This window comes from Heptranchias perlo, chromosome 18 (genome assembly GCF_035084215.1).
Source record: "Heptranchias perlo isolate sHepPer1 chromosome 18, sHepPer1.hap1, whole genome shotgun sequence".
In the NCBI taxonomy this organism is placed as follows: Eukaryota; Metazoa; Chordata; class Chondrichthyes; order Hexanchiformes; family Hexanchidae; genus Heptranchias; species Heptranchias perlo.
This window is the reverse complement of record NC_090342.1, coordinates 47,840,751-47,863,859: the sequence shown is the minus strand read 5'-3', so window position 1 is coordinate 47,863,859 and position 23,109 is coordinate 47,840,751. Positions and strand designations below refer to the sequence as shown.

Here is a 23,109-nt window from a genome sequence, read left to right as displayed (position 1 = left end):
ACTTTGGGACATCCTGAGGTCGTGAAAGGCGTTATATAAATGCAAGTCTTTCTTTTTTCCCCCCTTTATATAGATTTAATTTTAAAAAGTTTTTTCTTCCATGCATGGAGGATAAAGGCAAAACGGCAAAAAAAAATAAAATAGGGACAGGGAAAGCAACAATTTTACATTTAAGTGAGTGGGCAAGAAGCTGGCAGATGGAGTATAATGTGGGGAAATGTGAGGTTAATCACTTTGGTAGTAGAAAAAAAGAGATTTTTTTTTTAAATGGTGAGAAACTATTAAATGTTGGTGTTGAGAGCGATTTGGGCGTCCTTGTATACGAAGCACAAAAACATAACATAAGAAATAGGAGCAGCTGTAGGCCATATGGCCCCTCGAACCTGCTCCGCCATACAATGAGATGATTGATCTTCGACCAACACCACTTTCCCGCCTGATCCCCATATTCCTTGATACCCCTAGAGTCTAAAAATCTATTGATCTCAGCCTTGAATATACTCAACGACTCACAGCCCTCTGGGGTAGACAATTCCAAAGATTCATAACCCTGAGTGAAGAAATTCCTCCTCTTCTCAGTCCTAAATAGCCGACCTCTTATCCTGCAACAATGCCTAGTTCGAGACTCTCCAGCCAGAGGAATCAGCCTCTCAGCATCTACCCTGTCAAGCCTGTTTGTATGTTTCAATGAGATCACCTCTCATTCTTCTAAACTCCAGAAGGTATAGGCCCATTCTAATGAACCTCTCTTCATAGGACAACCCTCGCATCCCAGGAATCAATCTAGTGAACCTTCACTGCACTGCCTCCAAGGCAAGTATATCCTTCCTTAGATAAGGATAGTTCTTTAGATAAGAAAGTGAACATGCAAGCAATTAGGAGGGCAAATGGTATGTTCACCTTTATTGCAAGGGCATTGGAGTACAAGAGTAAGGAAGTATTGCTGCAATTGTACAGAGCTTTGGTGAGACCACACCTGAAGTACTGTGTGCAGTTTTGGTCTCCTTATCTAAGGAAGGATGTACTTGGTTTAGAGGCGGTGCAACTAAGTTTCACTAGATTGATCTGAGCGGTGATCTCATTCAGACATAAGATTCTGAGGGGGCTTGACAGGATAGATGCTGAGAGGTTGTTTCCCATGGTTGAGGGTCTAGAACTAGGGGTCATAGTCTCAGGATAAGGGGTTGGCCATTTAGGACTGAGATGAGAAGGAATTTCTTTACTCAGAGGGTTATGAATCCTTGGAATTCTCTATCTCAAAGGGCTGTGGATGCTCAGTCGTTGAGTATATTAAAAACTGAGATCGATAGATTTTTCGACTTTAAGGGAATCAAGGGATACGGGGATCGGATGGGAAAGTGGAGTTGATGTCAAAGATCAGCCATGATCTTATTGAATGGCGGAACAGCTAGAGAGGCTGTATTGCCTACTCCTGCTCCTATTTCTTATGTTCCTTACACACGCAAACAAATTAAATGCATTCTTTTTTGCTTTCCGTACATTGCAATGATGTCATAACCCTGTTGGATTTGGATGAGATCATGCTTGGAACTCTCCGTTCGATCCAACATTCAAAAAATAATAAAAAATTATTAGCAATTCTAAGACAGCATGCACTAGGAACAGATATAAGTGGCAGAACATTAGATTGTTGATAAACCACAAAATGACCAATAAAAGTCACTCAATAGCTTGTTTTGCAAGAGCTACTGTTTCTATTCCACCAAATATATTAAGGTTAAATACAAAGAAAACTAAATGAATAAAGGTCATCTGGCCCTCAAGTCTGGTCTTTCCAGCAGAACACATGCAGTATGATGACCCCACTCAACTTAACCGAATTTCCAGAAGGCGGAGAATATTAATGTTATCCTCCAAAAAGAGAACACAATTATCCCTAAACCCCGAATAGTAATCAAGCAAAAACTTTAGGATATCAAGCGAAGAGGAATTTACTTTAACGACCCAGAACTGTCACCAACCGTATTTTGTTTATAGGAAAGAAAACAAGTCATTGGCCCAGAATTTGCTGTAGCAGGGCAACGAACGGTGTCCGTTAGCTAGACTTGCCCTTGCACGTTTAATCACAAATGATATTTTGCATGGCAAGTTGCTAAGAGTGCAAGCTGATAATGTCACAGCGAGAGAAATAGGGCATCTGGGACCTGAGTGAACAGGGCAAGCAACTATGTATCTGCTTAACCAGTCAGATTGAAAGATTCTAAAATTAACAGTGCATGGATTGAGAAGGAAGTGTAAATTAGAAAAGGCGAATTCAATGTCAAATCAGGTACAGAAAGAGAAATAAAGAGAGGGAAAGATTGGATTAAGAGAGAGGAAAAAAACAGAAAGGAAAAGTAAAAAATGTAATTTACATTTTTAAAAAAAATCTCCAACAATTAAAACTTGAAGGAATGAGACTCCATACTTGTAATAGTTAATTTTCAGTAGTTCATTTTCAGTGCCACGCAAGTGTTAATTACTGGCGAGTTTAGTTCGCATCCACAGTGCAAATACAGCAACTCCACGCCGTTCAATACATTTCAATGGTGAGATACTGTTTTCATGAAGGTAACGGCGGAGCACCGCATTTCGGACAGCAACTTTTGGATTTCCGCATTTAACCGCGCATCTGCCCCTCGCCTGAAGTTGTTGTGCCATTTGCGCATTAATAAAAGCGAGCGCCATTAGTCTCATCAATATATTTTGATGGCAAATTCTGGGCCAATATCTTTCACTATTGTGCAACACCCTACTGTGTGCCACTCTGAATTCATCAGCTCCACTACCATTGAAACACTATATCGTGTTACAAGGCTCAAAATGGTCTCTTTGAATATAACACAAATTTGTTATAACAGTTCAAGGGGACAAACTACAAACATTTTGCCAGACTGCACCTCACCATTATGCTTTACAAAAAATCCCAGTGACAAGTGTGACTAATTGAGTTCCAGAGGATATTCCCAACAGGACTTGGCCAGTTTTCCCTAAAATATTTGAACATCTATAGTTATACTTAATCTCATGACCTTTAATCCCATTCGTAATCATATATCATCCAGCTACTTCTTACATGAGTTAATCAATGCAACATTAACTTGTGACGAGAGTCTGTTCCACGTTGAACGACTCTGGGGAGAAGGGGCAAGATTGAAAGCTGTCCCCGTTTGAGTTCCCAACCTCCAAAATTTCAGGTTGCTCCACTTCATTTCTGATCAAAAGAGCAGGCAAACTGACCCCAGGTATACAGGAACAGTGTGCAACACGCCCTCTGCGATTTTGAAAAACAACCACAAAGTCACTCTGTAGCTAACTGCAGACAAACTAATGTTCTTCTATTTTATACACAGCATCTTAACATACCCATGCACGCTGCAGCCAAGTTACATTAACAGTATATAAGCTTGCCAATATTTTAATACACATAACCATTGCAAATGTTAGTTACAGGTTACTGACAATAAATGTAGATGAATTTCTTTCTCAGCACTATGGAACTTGTTCTGTATTGTAGTTTTCCTTACCACTTCAATGGGAGAGGCAAATTATTCAAATATTGGACAGAAAGCCAGAATCTGTGCTCTCAGGTTTTCTTCAAGATTCTTAACATAGGAACAAGAGTAGGCCATTCATTCCCGCGGGCCTTTCCACCATTCAATTAGATCATGGCTGATCTGTTCCTCAACTCCATTTACCTTGATACCCCGACCCAACAAAAATCTATCGATTCTTTCTCACTCTCTCCCTCTAATACTATTGTTCTTCGCATCAGTCTAGCTAATAAAGAATATAGTTGTGGAAAGTTTAGCTGTCTTCAATTTTCTAAATCGCTAGGAATTGTCTTTGAACCAATGAAATTGAAGTTTATTCTGTGGACCAGCTGTAAGAGTCCTATGTAAAATGAGTTGGGTAGTCACATAAAAGTTCCCCCAATCTAGCACTAACTAGCAATAGTGTGGGAAACGGAAAAACGTCAAAACAATGCAGTTGGGGGGGCTCTTGGAGGTTAGCGTTGAGTAATGGAAGTGCAGCTCTGCAACTACCAGCACTCTATGTCCTGGAAGTACTTGATGCTGGCACTAAAATAGGAAACTATTCCATTTCTCTGTGCTGATAACCGTCACCTTTTATGACCATTACATTCTCCACGCAAAAAAAGTTTGGAAGCTGATGGCTCAAAAGAGCAATCTAGCTAATGCTATGCTTAATCTTCAAAGTTTGTTTACTGATTTTCTTTTTGACAAACTGGCACGCAAAAAGTAAGACCTGTGACTTAATTTGGCATGTAGCTGCCTTTAGTCACAAGGGGAGACATTACTGAACCAAAGCCATGAGAAAACCGTCTGTGAGCACATTGGCAGAATTCACACAATGGAAAGTTGTGGTTCTGTGGAAGCTGCTGTTCATGTCCAACTGCACTACAGTATGCAGACGAGGCATATTTTAAATCCAGGAAATAACAATCAAGATCTCCAGTTTTTAAAAAATGGCCAAAAATAATTCTTCAGCCCTCAAAAAACCTTGAACAACAAGAATGCGAGAATTGAGCATGTAATGAAATCCTAAGTGCCAGTAATTTGGCATTTAAATTTGCAATGCCAGTATTTTCATGTCAAAACAGATGACAAAGTTAAAACGAAAATGAACAAGGGAGTGGGACATGCTGTTTTCACATTTGGAGCCTGAATTCAGGCCTATCCGAGAATGATCTGTCTCTTCTGGCTATTAAAGGTCCAACATCAAATGAGTTTGCACAGCCTCAACCCAGGTCCTGGACTGCATGCATTTATAGCATAAAACAAATTACATGTATATAGCGCCGTTAACGTGGTAAAACGTCCCAAGTTGCTTCACAGTAATCAGACAGAAATTTACACCATGCCAAAAAAGGAGACATTAGTACAGCTCGGTCAAAGAGGCAGGTTTTAAGGACAGTGCCTTTATAGTGTCAGGACAGAGAAGCAAGAGCTTTAATCTGCCACCTGATCTCTGTGGCAACTGACCTGGGAATGCTTCGTACAACTTGTATACGTTCTCTGGCTTTTACTTACACATGACGAGAGCACAATCCAGCAATATAGTGCACTCCTGTACATCCTAAAATGCCCCACTGATGAATGATGTTAGCCCTGATAGTTGGGCGATTTAAAGCTGCTTTCATATTGATGCCACTTGCTTCACATTCTGGTGAACTTCTACATCAGCCAGCACAGCGAGTTTGTTCTGTTAACTTCACCCCCTTATCATGAGAAACTAGGTCTACAAATCTGGGATAAATGCAGCCAGAGATAGCGACAAAGCGGGAGGAGCTGGAATCCAAATTTGCAAGAATCAAAATTAAAACTGCCCCAATATAAAAGCCGATGAACAAAATCTCCAGTATTCAAGATACTCGTGCCCTCAAGGGAAAAGAGCAAAAGGAACTGATTGTTTCCCCAGTGGCTCAGCAAATTTATCTGGCCAGTTACTGAACCAGGAAGGCTCCAGGTTTGATCTCTGGTCTGTGCCGAGTTTACTCATCATAGTGATGCTACAATTGGATAGGGAAGGGAAAAATCATCCACGGGATCTTGCTCCTGATCAACAGCCAGCAAGTGGTGCGGGAAGCTTGCATGCATGGACATCGGGTTAGGACAGGATTAGTTTTGGCTGTGCTGTCCTTGTAATTAAATAGCCAGATAATACTCATAGCAAAGTGGGGAAAGCACTGGAAGGTGACCAGTCGCCCACAGAACCATGCCTCAAAGAGTCAATGCCTTCTGTAGAAAAGGTGAAAGGAGAAAACTTAACAAGGATTTCCAGCACAGGATTGCTACACACAGGCTGCAGACAAAGGAAATTATGAACGAGGACATAATATAATGTGATGCATATCTCAAAGAATCACTATAAAAAGAGCAGATGCAGATAAATGTCTCCAATGGGATCAAATGTCAAACTTGGGCTTTATGGAGAATGAAAAAAAAGGGCAATTTGTTATTTAAAAACTCCAAGCGGGAATCATAAGAAACGGCTGGGACAATCTCTAATGAGCAAATTATTCCTAGCATTCAAGTTATATTTACAGTATCAACATCATCAAGATGTTCACTCAAAGTGATCCAGTCAGTCTAGCCTCGGCGGTGGACAAATTATTGGAATCGATTCTGAGGGACAGCATAAATTATCATTTAGAAAGGCACGGGTTAATCAAGGACAGTCAGCGTGGATTTGTTAAGGGAAGGTCGTATCTGACTAACTTAGTTGAATTTTTTGAGCAAATAACAAGGAGGGTCAATGAGGGTAATGCATTTGATGTGGTGTACATGGATTTTAGCAAGGCTTTTGACAAGGTCCCACATGGCAGACTGGTCAAAAAAGTTAAAGCCCATGGGATCCAAAGGAAAGTGGTTAGTTGGATCCAAAATTCACTCAGTGGCAGGAAAAAAGGGTAATGGTTGACGGGTGTTTTTGCAACTGGAAGGCTGTTTCCGGTGGGGTTCGGCAAGGCTCAGTACTAAGTCCCTTGCTTTTTGTGGTATATATTAATGATTCAGACTTGAATGTAGGAGGCTTGATCATGAAGTTTGCAGATGATACAAAAATTGGCCGTGTGGTCGATAGTGAGGAGGAAAGCTGTAGTCTGCAGGAAGATATCAATGGACTGGTCAGGTAGGCAGAAAAGTGGCGAATGGAATTCAATCCAGAGAAGTGTGAGGTAATACATTTGGGGAGGGCAAACAAGGCAAGGGCGTACACAATAAATGGGAGGATACTGAGAGGTATACAGGAATAAAAGGGCCTTGGCGTGCATGTCCATAAATCCCGGAAGGTAGCAGGACAGGTCGATAAAGTGGTTAAAAAGGCATACGGGATAATTTCCTTTATTAGCCGAGGCATGGAATATAAGAGCATGGAGTGCTCAAACTGTATAAAACATTGGTTAGGCCACAGCTTGAGTACTACGTACAGTTCTGGTCACCACATTACAGGAAAGATGTAATTGCACTAGAGAGGGTGCGGAGGAGATTTACGAGGATGTTGCCAGGATTGGAGAATTTTAGCTATAAGAAAAGATTGGATAGGCTGGGGTTATTTTCTTTGGAACGAAGGAGGCTGAGCAGAGAATGAATTGAGGTATATAAAATTATGCCGGACTAGATAGAGGAGGACCTATTTCGCTTAGCAGAGGGTCAGTGACCAGAGGGCATAGATTTAAAGTAATTGGTAGAAGGATTAGAATGGAGCCGAGGAGAAATTTTTTCACCCAGAGGGCGGTGGGAGTCTGGATCTCACTGCCTGAAAGGGCGGGAGAGGCAGAAACCCTCAACTCATTTAAAAAGTACTTGGATGTGCACTTGAAGTGCCATAACCTACAGGGCTACTGACCAAGTGCTGGAAAGCAGGATAGCTCTTTTTGGGCCGCATGGACAAGATGGGCCGAATGGCCTCCTTCTGTGCCGTAACTTTCTATGATTCTATTCTACGAAAGGGTCATTAAGTTGTGGAATGTTCTTCCAGGGAAGGATATTGATGCAAATGACAATATACATGGTTTGAAGAGATAACTAGATGCATTTTTGGGGAGTTGAGGGATTGAGGTAAATGGCAGGATGGCAAATAAGTGGGCTTAATTTATGAAAAAGAGACCGTCCTGTTGGGTCGAATGGCCTCCTTCCTGTTCCAAAGGTTGACTCCCATCCCTCCTCAGAAGGTTGAGTCAGAAGGCTGTGGGCTGAAGTCCCACTTCAGAGAATTGAGCACAAAATCTAGGCTGACACTTCAGTGCTGCACTGTCAGAGGTGCCATCTTTTGGTCGAGACAATAAACCAAGGCCCCATCTGCCCTCTCAGGTGGATGTAAAAGATCCCATGGCACTATTTTGAAGAAGAGCAGGAGAGTTCTCCCCAGCGTCCTGGCCAATATTTATCCCACAGCATCACTAAAACAGATTATCTTGTCATTATCTCATTGCTATTTGTGTGGCCTTGTTATGCACAAATTGGCTGCCGCGTTTCCTAAATTACAACAGTGAGTTCACTTCAAAAAAGTACTTCATTGGCTGTAAAGTGCTTTGGGACATCCAGTGGTCATGAAAGGCTCTATATCAACAAAAGTTCATTCATTTTCCTCCTCTGCTGGAGAACAATGTATGATATGAGGTGGCCAAACGGGCAGAAAGTCAAAATTCCATCAAGGACTAACTTAGCTAAACTTTATACCAAAACACTCCATCTTACAGCACCTGTACTTTACTTGTGATTTACATAACACTACTGCTAGAGTTCACAGTATGTCAGAAGTATCAATAAATTCACATTCAGAAATGAAGTTATAGTAGGAAGTCTCTATTTAACACTGGGTTAGTTACGTGCATTAACTGAAAGTTATTCCTCAGAGTTGGAGCTCAGAGAAATTTAGCCTGTTTCAGTTGCACTTGGGGCTTTCTAGCGGCTGTCACAATTGCGTTCCCAATTAATTTCCAATACAGCGAAGTTGAGGACACCTCTGTCATCGGGTATTTTTAGCTTGCAAGTTGGAAAACCCAAAACATGAAGCCTCACTAGTTATACAGTAACTTGTTCACTGATAACAAAGATGGTGGAAAGGAGATGCAGCTATATGGCACTGTGCTCCGAATTAAAGGCTCAAGGGGAAAGCCTCACTCCTGACTGATCAAATTCAATGGCCAGGTTACAGAGTTCTTTGGTCAGGATGCAAGATAAAGCACATTGGAGCAGGAAGTATCTTTTGATAAATGAAGCTCTTTTCCCTTCCCCCATCACCCACACCGGTAACGCAAGTAAAAATAACAGTAGCCTGCAATTTTTTTTTAAAAAACAACAGTTCTCAACAATTAGCTGGTACCATCTCCACTGCCACCATAGAAGCTATTATAAGCAACAATGTTCTCACAATTTAAATTTTGCTGACAGGACAAGTGACAAATTCTCAACATCATCATTAAAAATGTGAAAACCTTCTGTGACGCATTCGTGAGTGTAGTTAGAAACATGGCTCGCAACAATATGCAAGATGGGCTTTGGGTATAAATGCAACATGAAATCAAATACTTCAAAAGCAAAAAGACCCAAATTCCTACCATTGATTTGAAGTGTCAGAAAAGTAAAGTATGACTTATCTTTAGGAGAAAACCATAAATTTAGAGTCGGTGAAAGTCTAAATTTGCAGAGGGTTTCTTATCAGCATACTTTGTGAAGTATGCAAACCATTTTCCTGAATTTTATCAATATATTTATCATGGGGAAGATTTCCTGTGTGCCATGGGTTATGAAATCAGAAACCCGTTTTTAAAGAACAGGTTTATGATTCTATTACATACAGTGCACAGAGGAAATATTCCTCCATATTTTTTTTAATTCATTCATGGGATGTGGGCGTCGCTGACGAGGCCGGCATTTATTGCCCATCCCTAATTGCCCTTGAGAAGGTGGTGGTGAGCCGCCTTCTTGAACCGCTGCAGTCCGTGTGGTGATGGTTCATCCACAGTGCTGTTCAGAAGGGAGTTCCAGGAGTTTGACCCAGCGACGATGAAGGAACGGCGATATATTTCCAAGTCGGGACGGTGTGTGACTTGGAGGGGAACGTGAAGGTGGTGTTGTTCCCATGTGCCTGCTGCTCTTGTCCTCCTAGGTGGTAGAGGTCGTGGGCTTGGGAGGTACTGTCGAAGAAGCCTTGGCGAGTTGCTGCAGTGCATCCTGTGGATGGTACACACTGCAGCGACTGTGCGCCGGTGGTGAAGGGAGTGAATGTTTAGGGTGGTGGATGGGGTGCCAATCAAGCGGGCTGCTTTTATCTTGGATGGTGTTGAGCTTCTTGAGTGTTGTTGGAGCTGCACTCATCCAAGCAAGTGGAGAGTATTCCATCACACTCCTGACTTGTGCCTTGTAGATGGTGGAAAGGCTTTGGGGAGTCAGGAGATGAGTCATTCGCCGCAGAATACCCAGCCTCTGACCTGCTCTCATAGCCATAGTATTTATATGGCTGGTCCAGTTAAGTTTCTGGTCAATGGTGACCCCCAGGATGTTGATGGTGGGGGATTCGGCGATGGAAATGCCGTTGAATGTCAAGGGGAGGTGGTTAGACTCTCTCTTGTTGGAGATGGTCATTGCCTGGCACTTATCTGGCGCGAATGTTACTTGCCACTTATGAGCCCAAGCCTGGATGTTGTCCAGGTCTTGCTGCATGCGGGCTCGGACTGCTTCATTATTTGAGGGGTTGCGAATGGAACTGAACACTGTGCAGTCATCAGCGAACATCCCCATTTCTGACCTTATGATGGAGGGAAGGTCATTAATGAAGCAGCTGTACATGGTTGGGCCTAGGACACCGCCCTGAGGAACTCCTGCAGCAATCATAGAATCATAGAAGTTTACAACATGGAAACAGGCCCTTCGGCCCAACATGTCCATGTCGCCCAGTTTATACCACTAAGCTAGTCCCAATTGCCTGCACTTGGCCCATATCCCTCTATACCCATCTTACCCATGTAACTGTCCAAATGATTTTTAAAAGACAAAATTGTACCCGCCTCTACTACTGCCTCTGGCAGCTCGTTCCAGACACATACCACCCTTTGAGTGAAAAAATTGCCCCTCTGGACCCTTTTGTATCTCTCCCCTCTCACCTTAAATCTATGTCCCCTCGTTATAGACTCCCCTACCTTTGGGAAAAGATTTTGACTATCAACCTTATCTATGCCCCTCATTATTTTATAGACTTCTATAAGATCACCCCTTAACCTCCTACTCTCCAGGGAAAAAAGTCTCAGTCTATCCAACCTCTCCCTATAAGTCAAACCATCAAGTCCCAGTCGCATCCTAGTAAATCTTTTCTGCACTCTTTCTAGTTTAATAATATCCTTTCTATAATAGGGTGACCAGAACTGTACACAGTATTCCAAGTGTGGCCTTATTAATGTCTTGTACAACTTCAACAAGACATCCCAACTCCTGTATTCAATGTTCTGACCAATGAAACCAAGCATGCCGAATGCCTTCTTCACCACCCTATCCACCTGTGACTCCACTTTCAAGGAGCTATGAACCTGTACTCCTAGATCTCTTTGTTCTATAACTCTCCCCAACGCCCTACCATTAACGGAGTAGGTCCTGGCCCGATTCGATCTACCAAAATGCATCACCTCACATTTATCTAAATTAAACTCCATCTGCCATTCATCGGCCCACTGGCCCAATTTATCAAGATCCCGTTTCAATCCTTGATAACCTGTCCACACCTGTTCACTGTCCACAATGCCACCAATCTTGGTGTCATCTGCAAACTTACTAACCATGCCTCCTAAATTCTCATCCAAATCATTAATATAAATAACAAATAACAGCGGACCCAGCACCGATCCCTGAGGCACACCGCTGGTCACGGGCCTCCAGTTTGAAAAACAACCCTCTACAACCACCCTCTGTCTTCTGTCGTGAATCCAATTTTGTATCCAATTGGCTACCTCACCATGGATCCAGTGAGATTTAACCTTATGTAACAACCTACCATGCGGTACCTTGTCAAAGGCTTTGCTGAAGTCCATGTAGACCATGTCTACTGCACAGCCCTCATCTATCTTCTTGGTTACCCCTTCAAAAAACTCAATCAAATTAGTGAGACATGTCCTGGGGCTGAGATGACTGGCCTCCAACAACCACTACCATCTTCCTTTGTGCTAGGTATGACTCCAGCCACTGGAGAGTTTTCCCCCTGATTCCCATTGACTTCAATTTTACTAGGGCTCCTTGGTGCCACACTTGGTCAAATGCTGCCTTGATGTCAAGGGCAGTCACTCTCACCTCACCTCTGGAATTCAGCTCTTTTGTCCATGTTTGGACCAAGGCTGTAATGAGGACTGGAGCCGAGTTGCCCTGGCGGAACCTAAACTAAGCATCAGTGAGCAGGTTAGTGGTGAGTAAGTGCCGCCTGGTAGCACTGTCGACGACACCTTCCATCACTTTGCTGATGATTGAGAGTAGACTGATGGGGCGATAATTGGCCGGATTGAATTTGTCCTGCTTTCTTTGGACAGGACATACCTGGGTAATTTTCCACATTGTCGGGTAGATGCCAGTGTTGTAGCTGTACTGGAACAGCTTGGCTAGAGGCGCAGCTAGTTCGGGAGCACAAGTCTTCAGCACTACAGCTGGGATGTTGTCGGAGCCCATAGCCTTTGCTGTATCCAGTGCACTCAGCCGTTTCTTGACATCATGTGGAGTGAATCGAATTGGCTGAAGACTGGCTTCTGTGATGGTGGGGATATCGGGAGGAGGCCGAGATGGATCATCCACTCGGCACTTCTGGCTGAAGACAGTTGCAAACGCTTCAGCCTTGTCTTTTGCATATCTTGTTAGTACTGTATTTAAAGGCATAGGGTGATAACCTGTGGTGTTGCTCAGTTAATTGGAGATTGCTTATTAGACTTATGGTGACAAGTAGTGAAGTTAGTGGTAAAACATTAGTTGTTTCCTGGCAAACTTTAGCCAATCACATTAGTGCGACAGACTAATGCACAACAAAGTGTGATGTGCTCAATATGCAGGACTTTCAGCAGTTTGAAAAACAGCTCCAAATATTCCTCTGTTCCCCAGTGTTTCTCTTCTCCCCTCCCCCAACCCAAGGGAGGGGACCGCGGGGGTGGGGGTGTGTGGGGGCGGGAGGGGAGTGCGGGGGGGGGGGGGGGACCGCGGGAGGGGAGTGCGGGGGGGGGGGGGGGACCGCGGGAGGGGAGTGCGGGGGGGGGGACCGCGGGAGGGGAGTGCGGGGGGGGGGGGGGGACCGCGGGAGGGGAGTGCGGGGGGGGGGGGGGGGACCGCGGGAGGGGAGTGCGGGGGGGGGGACCGCGGGAGGGGAGTGCGGGGGGGGGGGGACCGCGGGAGGGGAGTGCGGGGGGGGGGGGGACCGCGGGAGGGGAGTGCGGGGGGGGGGGGCCACGGGAGGGGAGTGCGGGGGGGGGGGGCCACGGGAGGGGAGTGCGGGGGGGGGGGGGGGGGGGGGAGGAGGGGACCGCGGGAGGGGAGTGCGGGGGGGGGGGGGGGGGGGGGGAGGAGGGGACCACAGGGGGGGGGGGGCAGGAGGGGACCACAGGGGGGGGGGGGGGGGGGGGGGGGCAGGAGGGGACCACAGGGTGGGGGGGGGGGGGGGGGGGCAGGAGGGGACCACAGGGGGGGGGGGGGGCAGGAGGGGACCACAGGGGGGGGGGGGCAGGAGGGGACCACAGGGGGGGGGGGGCAGGAGGGGACCACAGGGGGGGGGGGGCAGGAGGGGACCACGGGGTGGGGGGGGGGGGGCAGGAGGGGACCACGGGGTGGGGGGGGGGGCAGGAGGGGACCACGGGGTGGGGGGGGGGGGCAGGAGGGGACCACGGGGTGGGGGGGGGGGCAGGAGGGGACCACGGGGTGGGGGGGGAGGAGAGAGAGGACCACGGGGGTGGAGGGGGAGGAGAGAGAGGACCACGGGGGTGGGGGTTGGAGGGGAGAAGCGTGAGGGGACCACGAGTGGGGGGGGTGGGGGGAGGAGCAAGAGCACCACTGGGGAGTGAGGGGAACCATGGGAGGCAGAGGTTGGCAACAGATAGAGGGGTGAAAGTGTGGGGGGAGACAAGAGATAGAGAAGTGTACACACACACACACACACACACACACACACACACACACACACACAAACACACAGACAGACACAAACACACAGACAGACACAAACACACAGACAGACACAAACACACAGACAGACACAAACACACAGACAGACACAAAATCAGGAAAGACCAAACGAGATATAAGAAGCGAAGGTGGAAATGGCTTACCCAACAATTCCAAGAAGTGCAAAACAGATAGGGAGTTGGACATAACGGGTAACCACCGTGATCTTTCCAACTCGGAAATGATTTCATCATACGTAGCTCACTCACTAGTTGTGGCACACTGATTCAGCCCGCTGCTCCAAAAGGTTGGGTAGCCTGTTTTGAGAAATTGCTGTATTACAAGCACTGGTCTCAGACCTGCACCATGCTACACACCCACAGACCTTGTATATGTTGCTGGCAACATAGGAGCTCTGCACATTAAGTACATGTGCACGCAAGCAGGTTTTGCTCACTGGTTAATTAATTTTTATCTTCAAAAGAGACACAGTGGAAGCATGACCTCTCCCCCCAGCATTAAACATACAGGAAATGAAGTTCAGAAATTCCTTGGCTGGTCACTGATTGGGAATTTTTTTACACTCCGCTCTACCTGGACTGAGGTTTCACAGCACCGGGTGTGAAGCCCGAACAGTACAAGACTTGCTCCTGAAGCTGGTCTCCTACCTGCTGGTTTTAATATGGTTGGATACGACTTGGTCAACCTGACATCCAAGTTATGCTGCTACTTTCTCATCAAGATGCAACCAAAACTGCTTCACATCGACACGACAGCGGTGGTGTAACAACAGAAGCATTCCTTATACTGCATATTTAAAATGAACAGAGGCAGCACATCCATGTTTGACTTTATCGAATGGCAAACAAATATTCAATATCTCAGTCTCACACTCAGCAAAGCAAACAAGATAAAGTAAATCAAACTAACTGGAGGACGAGTTGATTAAAGCTTCAAGTGAAACAACAGAACACAATTATTACAGTTTTTCAACGGTACATGTGCAGAAAGTACCGGTGCGGTAGATACCACCCATTTCAATTGCCCTATCCGCTAACTTTGCAACAAACACATTTTTGCCACACTGTCCTTCATCAGTACATTAAGATAACATACTGGCTTGATTATAGTTATGCAACAACATGGTCTCGGGACGAGGCAAGATCATAGAAAATGGTCACATTGTGGTCAAGGCTTGAAGGAAACATAACAGCTCGGAGGCACAAACCACATTGTGATCATAAAACGTTTATTTAAAGCAAAATACCTTTGTAATTAAAAATAGAAAAAAAAAAATCTTGTGCTGTAATTTCTTGGTAATGTGCAACACAAAATTGGCCACCCTTGTCTCACCTTTAGCTTTACTGATGCAGGAATATTCATGTAAACTTGGTCAAGCAAAGCAAGTGAAATATCAGTAAATTAAAACTGTGGATTAAAAAAATTAACTTGCTAGTGTTTTACTCAAAAGGCTCTTTAGTAATGATGGCAGTATTGAATTCAATTGTGTAATACAGCTGATCTATGATACCTTTCTCATGCAGCTTTAATTTTCTATAATAGCAGACAAGTTTCACGTTATTTTGTTATTTTCCTGTAAGGAACTGGGCAAGTACCCAGCTAAGCCTTGCAAGCATAATTTGCAAGCGTTTGTAGGAGTGTTCCTTTATAAGTACCTTAAATCAGTAGAGGAGGCTTTATCCTGTATCATAACCCATGCTGCACCTGACCTAGGGGTGCTTGGGGAGGGCAGGTTGTACTCAACAGCGCTAACATCTCTCATTTTGATTAGTTTTGTTGTCTGTTCTGGGAATGCAACAGAAGCAACTGTGTAAGAATGATTTTCACAAAATCCAAATGACACTACCTGTTATGAAGAGAAGTTAGGGCTCAAGGGTGATCCGACATGGATCTTTGCGATTATGATAGGGTAACTGGCAATAAGATTGTTTCCACTGATTGGCAAGATGGTAATGAGGGGGCAAAATTTCCAACAAAAATTAAAAAGGTTAGAGAAAATTTACAGAAGGTGGTTAGAATGTGAAATTTCTGCCGCAAGGTGCTGTTGAAGCAGACTTCATAATTGCTTTTAAAAGGAAAGAAAGAGACTCTTTAAAAAAAAAGAGACTATTAAAAGGATATAGGGAACATTCAGGATGGTGAGATTAGACTAGGTGACTCACATGGGGGGAAAAAAACACGCCAGTGCAGACTTAATGGGCCAAAGTGGTCTGGTTCTATGTTCTAACATTCTATGATTCTATAATGCTTCAGGTTTGACAATTACTGAGTGAGTCAACAACAAATGTAATTACAGTCAGTGTAAAGGTTTGACAAAAATGTCAAAAGAACCATTTAGAAGTATAAAATTTTACAGCACATGGTGCCTGTGTCAGTTATCTGAAAGCTATCCACATAGTCTGAATTCCCTGCCCTTTCCCCACAACCTTTTATTTTTTTTCCTTTTTCAAATATTTATCTTTCATCTGTGATAGCATCTTAATCAATCTCGCTGTACCCCCTCCATGATCTGAACAACCTTCCTAATAAGCGTGCCCAAAACAGTGTACAATATTCTAATAGTGGCATAACCGATGATTTATATAAGCTTCACATTATCTCTTCATTTTTGAAAACTATGCCCTGGTTTATAAAAATCCCCCAAACTTCTTTTTTTCAATGCTTTATCAACTTAGCCTCCCACGTTCAAAGATTTGTGTATCTGAATCCCAAACACTCTCTGCTCTTCTACTCCTTGTTGAAGATTTGCCAGTTAGTGTATTTTTCTTCCTCCCAAAATGTATCCTCACATCTCACTCTATTAAATTTCATCGGACATCTATCTGCCCAACCCCCTAACTTGTCTATTTTGTAGTCACTTATGAAAGGAACTTAGCTGAAGGACAAAAAAAAACCTAGAGTATTGGTTAATGGATCTGACCACTGCTCTGTTTTTTTGTCCTTTAACTAACTTTCATTCTGTGCTGCCACACTCCCTTTAATACCAGGTACCTTAACTTTGTCAACAAGCCTCCTATGTGGCACCTTATCAAATGCCTTTTTGAAGATCGATATACTCAGCATTCACTGCTTTATCAGTGCACTCTATAATTTCCTCAAAGAACTCTATTAAACCCATCAAACAAGACGTGCCTTCCACAAATCTGTGCAGGCTGTCCTCAATCAACCCATGTCTTTCTAAATGAGTTCATTTTATCCAGTATTATGACCTTTCGAAGCTTACCCACTGCCAATGTTAGGCTGACTGGTCTACATTTACCTAGTTTATCCCTTTCTTCCTTTTTGAATAGAGGTATTACATTGGCAACCCTCCAGTCCTCTGGTACAACTTCCAACTCCAACATTGTCTGAAAGATCGTTGCCAGACCCTCTACTATTTCTTCTCCGAATTCTCTCAGCATTCGAGGACGCATACCATCAGGGACCAGCTTATCCAAATCTAATTGCTCCAACTCTTCCTTGATTCCCTAGATTGATTCTTGGGATGAGAGGGTTGTCCTATGAGGAGAGACTGAGTAGAAAGGGCCTATATTCTCTGAAGTTTAGAAGAACAAGAGGTGATCTCACTGAAACATATAAAATTCTGAGAGGGCTTGACAGGGTAAATGCTGAGTGGCTGCTTCCCCTGGCTGGAGAGTCTAGAATTAGAGATCATAGTCTCAAGATAAAAAGAGTCAGCCATTTAGGACTGAGATGAGGAGGAATTTCTTCACTCAGAGGTTTGTGAATCTTTGGAATTCTCTACCCCGGAGGGCTGTGGATGCACAGTCGTTGAATATATTCAAGACTGAGGCTGATAGATTTTTGGACACTAAGGGAATCAAAGGAATATGGGGATAGGGCAGGAAAGTGAAGTTGAGGTAGAAGATCAGCCATGATCTTATTGAATGGTGCAGCAGGCTCGAGGGGCCGTTTGGCCTACTCCTGCTCATATTTCTTACGTTCCCACTATTACACTCAGGTTAAAGTCAAGGCAAAATGCTCATTTTGTATCTCTGCTTTTCTTTCATCCTCCTTGAGAAGATTCATTGTTTTGTTTCTATTCAGTCCTATCCTTTCTTTAACAATCCTTTTATGTATTTAAGTGTCTGTAAATTCCTTTACTACTTCCCTTCATGTGCCCTGCCAGTTTTTCTTCATATTCCTTCTTAAAACTTATCCTGGTAAGGGTTCATTGAGCATGGATGCAATACACCCTGAATGGGTTTGACAAATATCTTGCTCTTCTACATGGGCCAGAAGTGTACAACTGTCTGTCCACCCGCCCCTCAGCAGAAGTCATTTAAGTCTCAACCACAGTTATAAAAAATTACAAATAGCATTACGCTAGAAATAGGAAAATAAACTGTAGTACTACAGTGCTTAAATATAGATTAATGAAATGTTGGCTAGTGAAAGCTTAGCATGGATAAGTGCTCAAAAAAATCTGAATTTTTCCTGCTGAAGTTACATGAAAATGGGATCAATCAATTTTTAAAAAAGGAACATTTTAGTAAATAGTTGGATGCTGGTGAAAAAATACTTGGTATCTAATTATATAACTTCAAACAAAAACATGAATGCTGGAAATAAACAACCGGTCCAACACCATCTGTAAAGAGAAAAGACAGGTTAATGTTTCAGGTGTAGGCCTACAAAGATCTCCACCCAGAATGCCAATCTATACCCAAATTGTAAGGCTACACCCAAAACATTTACGCTTTGGGCACAATTGGGAAATTAGGCGCAAATTGCACTGATTAGGTTACAGCTCAAGTTTCCGCTAAAATGCATTTGCATAATCACAATCATAAAATCTTCTATGAACCAGCGCAATCGGTCAGCATAATAGAAAGTAACTGTTTACTTTTTTTTCTTTGCATTAAAAAAATTCATTGATGTATTTAAGAGTTATAACCTGGTGCAGTTTTAATAATACAGCTGAAAATAGGTTTAACACAAAATATGAGTATTTTTAATGAGACTGTCCAATCCTCCACCTGTGAGTAACCTGATATTAAATCACTGAAAATGACTTAATAAAACTATACTGAGCCATTTACTACTTTCATTGGTATACACTAGTCAGTTTCTTAGTAAATTAAGTAATTAAGATGTAAAAACTTTTAAAACTTGCCTACTAGTGCCTGTGCGCCTAAGAAAACGAGCTCAATTTGATGACCCTCCTCAAACGGCCACAATTGGTGAAAACTCGCCATCCTCGTTATTTCGATTTGGGGGTGTGGCCAGTTTTGTGGATGGGGCCGGCTTCGGGCACTGTAATTTTTAAACCAGTGTAAAAGATTGCGGAAACTCAAGTGAGAGCGTGTTTTGGGCTTAACTCACTTATGCTTAAAATTCCGCGATCTTTTCCACTGGTTTGGTGGATTGCGCTGATATAACCTGCGCAAACCAGCAGAAACTCTAGGCCGTAACTGCTTTTTCTCTTTACATATGTCGACAGGCCTGCTGGTTATTTTCAGCTTTCCTGGTACTCATTTCAGGTTCCTACCATTTACGGTTTCTATTCTTTTCAATACAGAACTTGGTAAAAATGTAAACTGTCTATTTAACTATCTGATAGTCTCAGGGTATTTTTAAAAAATTCATTCTTGGGATGTGGGCATCACTGGCAAGGACAGCATTTACTGCCCATCCCTGATGCAACTGAATGATCTGCTAGGCCATTTTAGAGGGCAGTTAAGAGATAACCACATTGATGCGGGATTGGAGTCACATATAGGCCAGACCGGGTAAGGACGACAGGTTTCCTTTCCAAATGAACCAGTTGGATTTTACAACAATTCAACTACTTCATGGTCACTTTTACTGATATAGTCCCCATGGTTTATAGCGGGCGCGTTGATGTTAATGCGATTTGCCCGCTACACATGGTGGACAGTAAAACTAAAAAAGGTAATTAACCAACATATTTCTTAAAAACAGGCAATCTCCATTTAGCAACTGCCTCTCCTAATTGTTCGCAGTTGCATCCAGAATCTCATCACTAAGGTAAATTGCACTTTAACGAGGTGTGAACAGCTGATTGAAACTGCCTGAAGACCCGACTTTGGCTTAAATCAGCAGAGCCTTTTAAATGGGTAAGTACTTATTGAACTGCCCGAAATAACCGGCGCACTTAACATGTTATAAGCGGCATTTTCGTAATTGACACCTATGGTAATGGCAAATGGTTAGCGCTATTTGCCCGCAATAGACGGCTGCTAAGTGTGGATGGTTTACGTGGTGGGGACTGCACCAGCTTTTCGTTTGCAATTATTTTAAAAACTGAATTCAAATTCTCAAACTGCCATGATGGGATTTGAACTCTCATTCTCTGGATTATTAGTCCAGTAACATAACCACTACACCACCATACCAGTGATGAAAGTGTCAGCTTTTTTTGTATTAAGTTGTCATAAGGCTAATTTCTAGGTGTACCTTGTTTGCTAATTTAGAAAGCTAAAAGCTCCTTTTCTGAACACAGTTACCAATAATCACTACTAGCTTCAACAGCCACTGTCTCATTTCTGTCAGCTATTTTTAATGTTTTATTAATATTTAAGCAAAAATATCAGCAAACCAGAACCACCAATAAATGTTACAGGGCCCAGTAGTATAAGGAGACTGACTCCAATGATGACAGTGATCCAAACTTCTTATTTAACTCTGTAGGTAAGCACAGCTCTCTCACATTCATCTCCCTCTGAGGTCACCAGCATTTACAGTTCAACAAGAATACTAGCTGTGATGGGATGTGGAAGCTGAATTGAAAAATAAAATTAAATAGAGAAGCATTAATAGATTTTTTAAATAAAAAAGGACCAGAGCCAGTGAAAGTAGCTAGTCAAGCTTTTCATCTACTTAAAGCTGTTAGTGGGCCCTGACAGTTCCCTAGGCTAAATCACAGAACGCATATGGTCCAGTTAATTATACGTATAAGTATAATTAAATTTTGCAAAGTCAGTAACAATAGTTCAGAAAGTGGTTAAATTTCCAATATAACACACATTCAAATTTTAAACTGAAGTATAAATGCCAAACATTTAAAAGCTTCATAGTGGGGACTTTAAGTATTTGGCATACACTATCTCTGTTGCTATACCAAACTGCACTGAGTAAGCACTACTTATAATGTTCGTTAGTGATTAAGTATATACAGCTAAGCCCGCAGAATTTGTGTCAGGTCAAAATGTTTAATCAGTTAACAAGATAACTTGATTTTCTGGATTTGCAATATAAATGTTCTAAAGAAGGTCTTGCACCAAAAGAGCAGTATGTATAATAATGACATTTATTACTGCACCAGCCGGTCAACTAAAGATCATTCTATAAAATAGCTGGACTTCTGCAACTATGGCCGGGTCCATATGTAGACTTCTATGTAGAATTAATGAAAGCTATGTTGCTTTAAATAAGAGACACAATCTATGTTGTTTGAATAAGAGACAGATTCAATTTGTTGCTTACAAGCAAAGAATAGATGTCACTGTTAAACTGAAATATGTCCAACTGACCAATCAATGTGAATAAAGCCAGTTGATGGCATTAAAGGATCCAAGCTATGCAGGGCAAGTTGGATCCAAAAAAAATGAACCATTGCTATGACGTACCTGGGACATCCTGGTTGTTTTGCTGTCCTGCCATAACACGGTCTGCAGCAAAGAAATAAGAATAGAAAGAGAATACATATATACAGTATATAAAAAAGAAAGGATAGGAGAGAAAAAGCATGCACTAGGAAAAGTACAAACAGAAATATGAAAGGATCTCTCTTCAACAAGAGCAGTGGGAATTGGACTTCTTGATAGCTCAACAAATGTTGTGTGGACCACAACAGATTTGTACGAAGCATAGTTGTTTTATCAAGCTGGCAAGCATAGGTGCCAAGCAGAAGTGAAGCATTTTGCCAAACAGGGATAATTTTAAAAAAGTGTTGAATGGGAATTATATAAAACAACTTTAATGTATCTACTGCCCTGTTACAGATCTGCCCTCTCCGTTAGGAGAGGAGAAGGTGGGAGTACATCTATTTTAACACTAAGCAAGAGAGCGCATATTGTACAATTTTTCAATCCAACCTTCTGTAACATACATGAGATCCACCACCAACAGGGTCGAATTGTGAACCCAGGATGCAGGCAAATACTTCTTAGCCATTCAGGACTATAGTCAGACTGCAGACTCACAGTCAGGACCAAGTATACCAAAGTCCCAAAACTACAGGCAAAATGAAGATAATTCCAATCCAATTTTGCAATGTATTTAAAAATGGCCCCTTTCTCTTGTAAATTTAGGCAACAATGATTGGCAGTATTAAAACATTGACCAGATGTGGGCTTTCTAACCACGTGTTATTATTTTCAATGGTAAAGCACAAAATAATGGGCATATAAAAGCATTTCTTAAACTTGCTCATACAGGAGTCATTGTAGATGTAATATTTAGTCAAAGTAACAGAACTGTGGCACAATGTATGAAATGGGACTGCAACAGTGCCGTAATTAAGATTTAGTTATATTTTGGACTTTTTCAATCCTCCAGGATAAGGTTCCACATTAGTCATCCATTCGCCAACGTTCTCCCCATCCCATCTGAAGACACTGGCTCGTACTTGGGCAGAGTGCCATAGACACCAATCACCCTCCAGTACCTCAGCCAAGTGACCATCTATTAGGTTTGAGCCCAGGCTGCAATTGTTACCAACCTACGTGCACGCTTTACAGCAAGAGTCATTAAATGAATAGTCACCGTCACTGAGATCAGCTAACTTAGCATAAGCTGGTAACGGCTTGTTGATCAAGTCTTAGATCATCTCTCATTGTCCAAAAAAGGCTCAGTCCTGTATGGCTTTGTCAACCATATCTTTAACACTTTATAGCAACTGATGCCTTATGTAGATTATGAGGGACCTGGAAACACTAAGTATCAAGGATTATAATATGAGTGTTACAGTAAAGCTATGCTCTGCCCCTTAATCTACTGATGTGACAAGACAGCTGAAATTACCAAGCATGAAGTTTAGATTTCAAAAATTTGAGGACCGATAATGCCATGGTTTGTGGAAACTCTTGCTGCTCAGCTATCATCAATCCCAATGGAAAGTAAGTAGTACCCTATAGCTGGGGTAATACAAAAGAGAACCAAAGTGACAGATGAAGATTAAATTCCAACTTGTCTGGAACTCAGCCATGCCCATCCAGACCCACACCAAGTCTTGCTCACCCAGCAAAGCTTGTCCTCTCTGACTTAAACTAGCCATGGACATGTTGGGCCGAAGGGCCTGTTTCCATGTTGTAAACTTCTATGATTCTATTCTATGACTCCCCATGGACCAATTTAAAATCTTTTTACTTGTCTACCAATCCCTCCACAGTCTCACCCCATTCCACCTCTCTGTAATCCCCTCCAGTCTTGCACCCCTTCCCATGACCTGCAATCCTCCGACTCTGGCCTTCTGTGC

At 42.9% G+C, this 23,109-nt stretch overlaps 1 protein-coding gene across 5 annotated transcripts in view; it reads right to left on the bottom strand.

Moving 5' to 3' along the window:
* yaf2 (YY1 associated factor 2) overlaps nucleotides 1–23,109 on the bottom strand; it is a 166,830-nt gene that overhangs the window by 114,024 nt on the left and 29,697 nt on the right. For 2 of the 5 annotated variants that reach the window (XM_067999875.1, XM_067999878.1), the window contains exon 3: nucleotides 21,260–21,301. The exons of the other annotated variants lie outside the window; for them this stretch is intronic. In XM_067999875.1, the coding sequence (XP_067855976.1) occupies nucleotides 21,260–21,301 (42 nt within the window). The remainder of the gene's footprint in view (nucleotides 1–21,259; nucleotides 21,302–23,109) is intronic. 5 annotated transcript variants of the gene reach the window in all.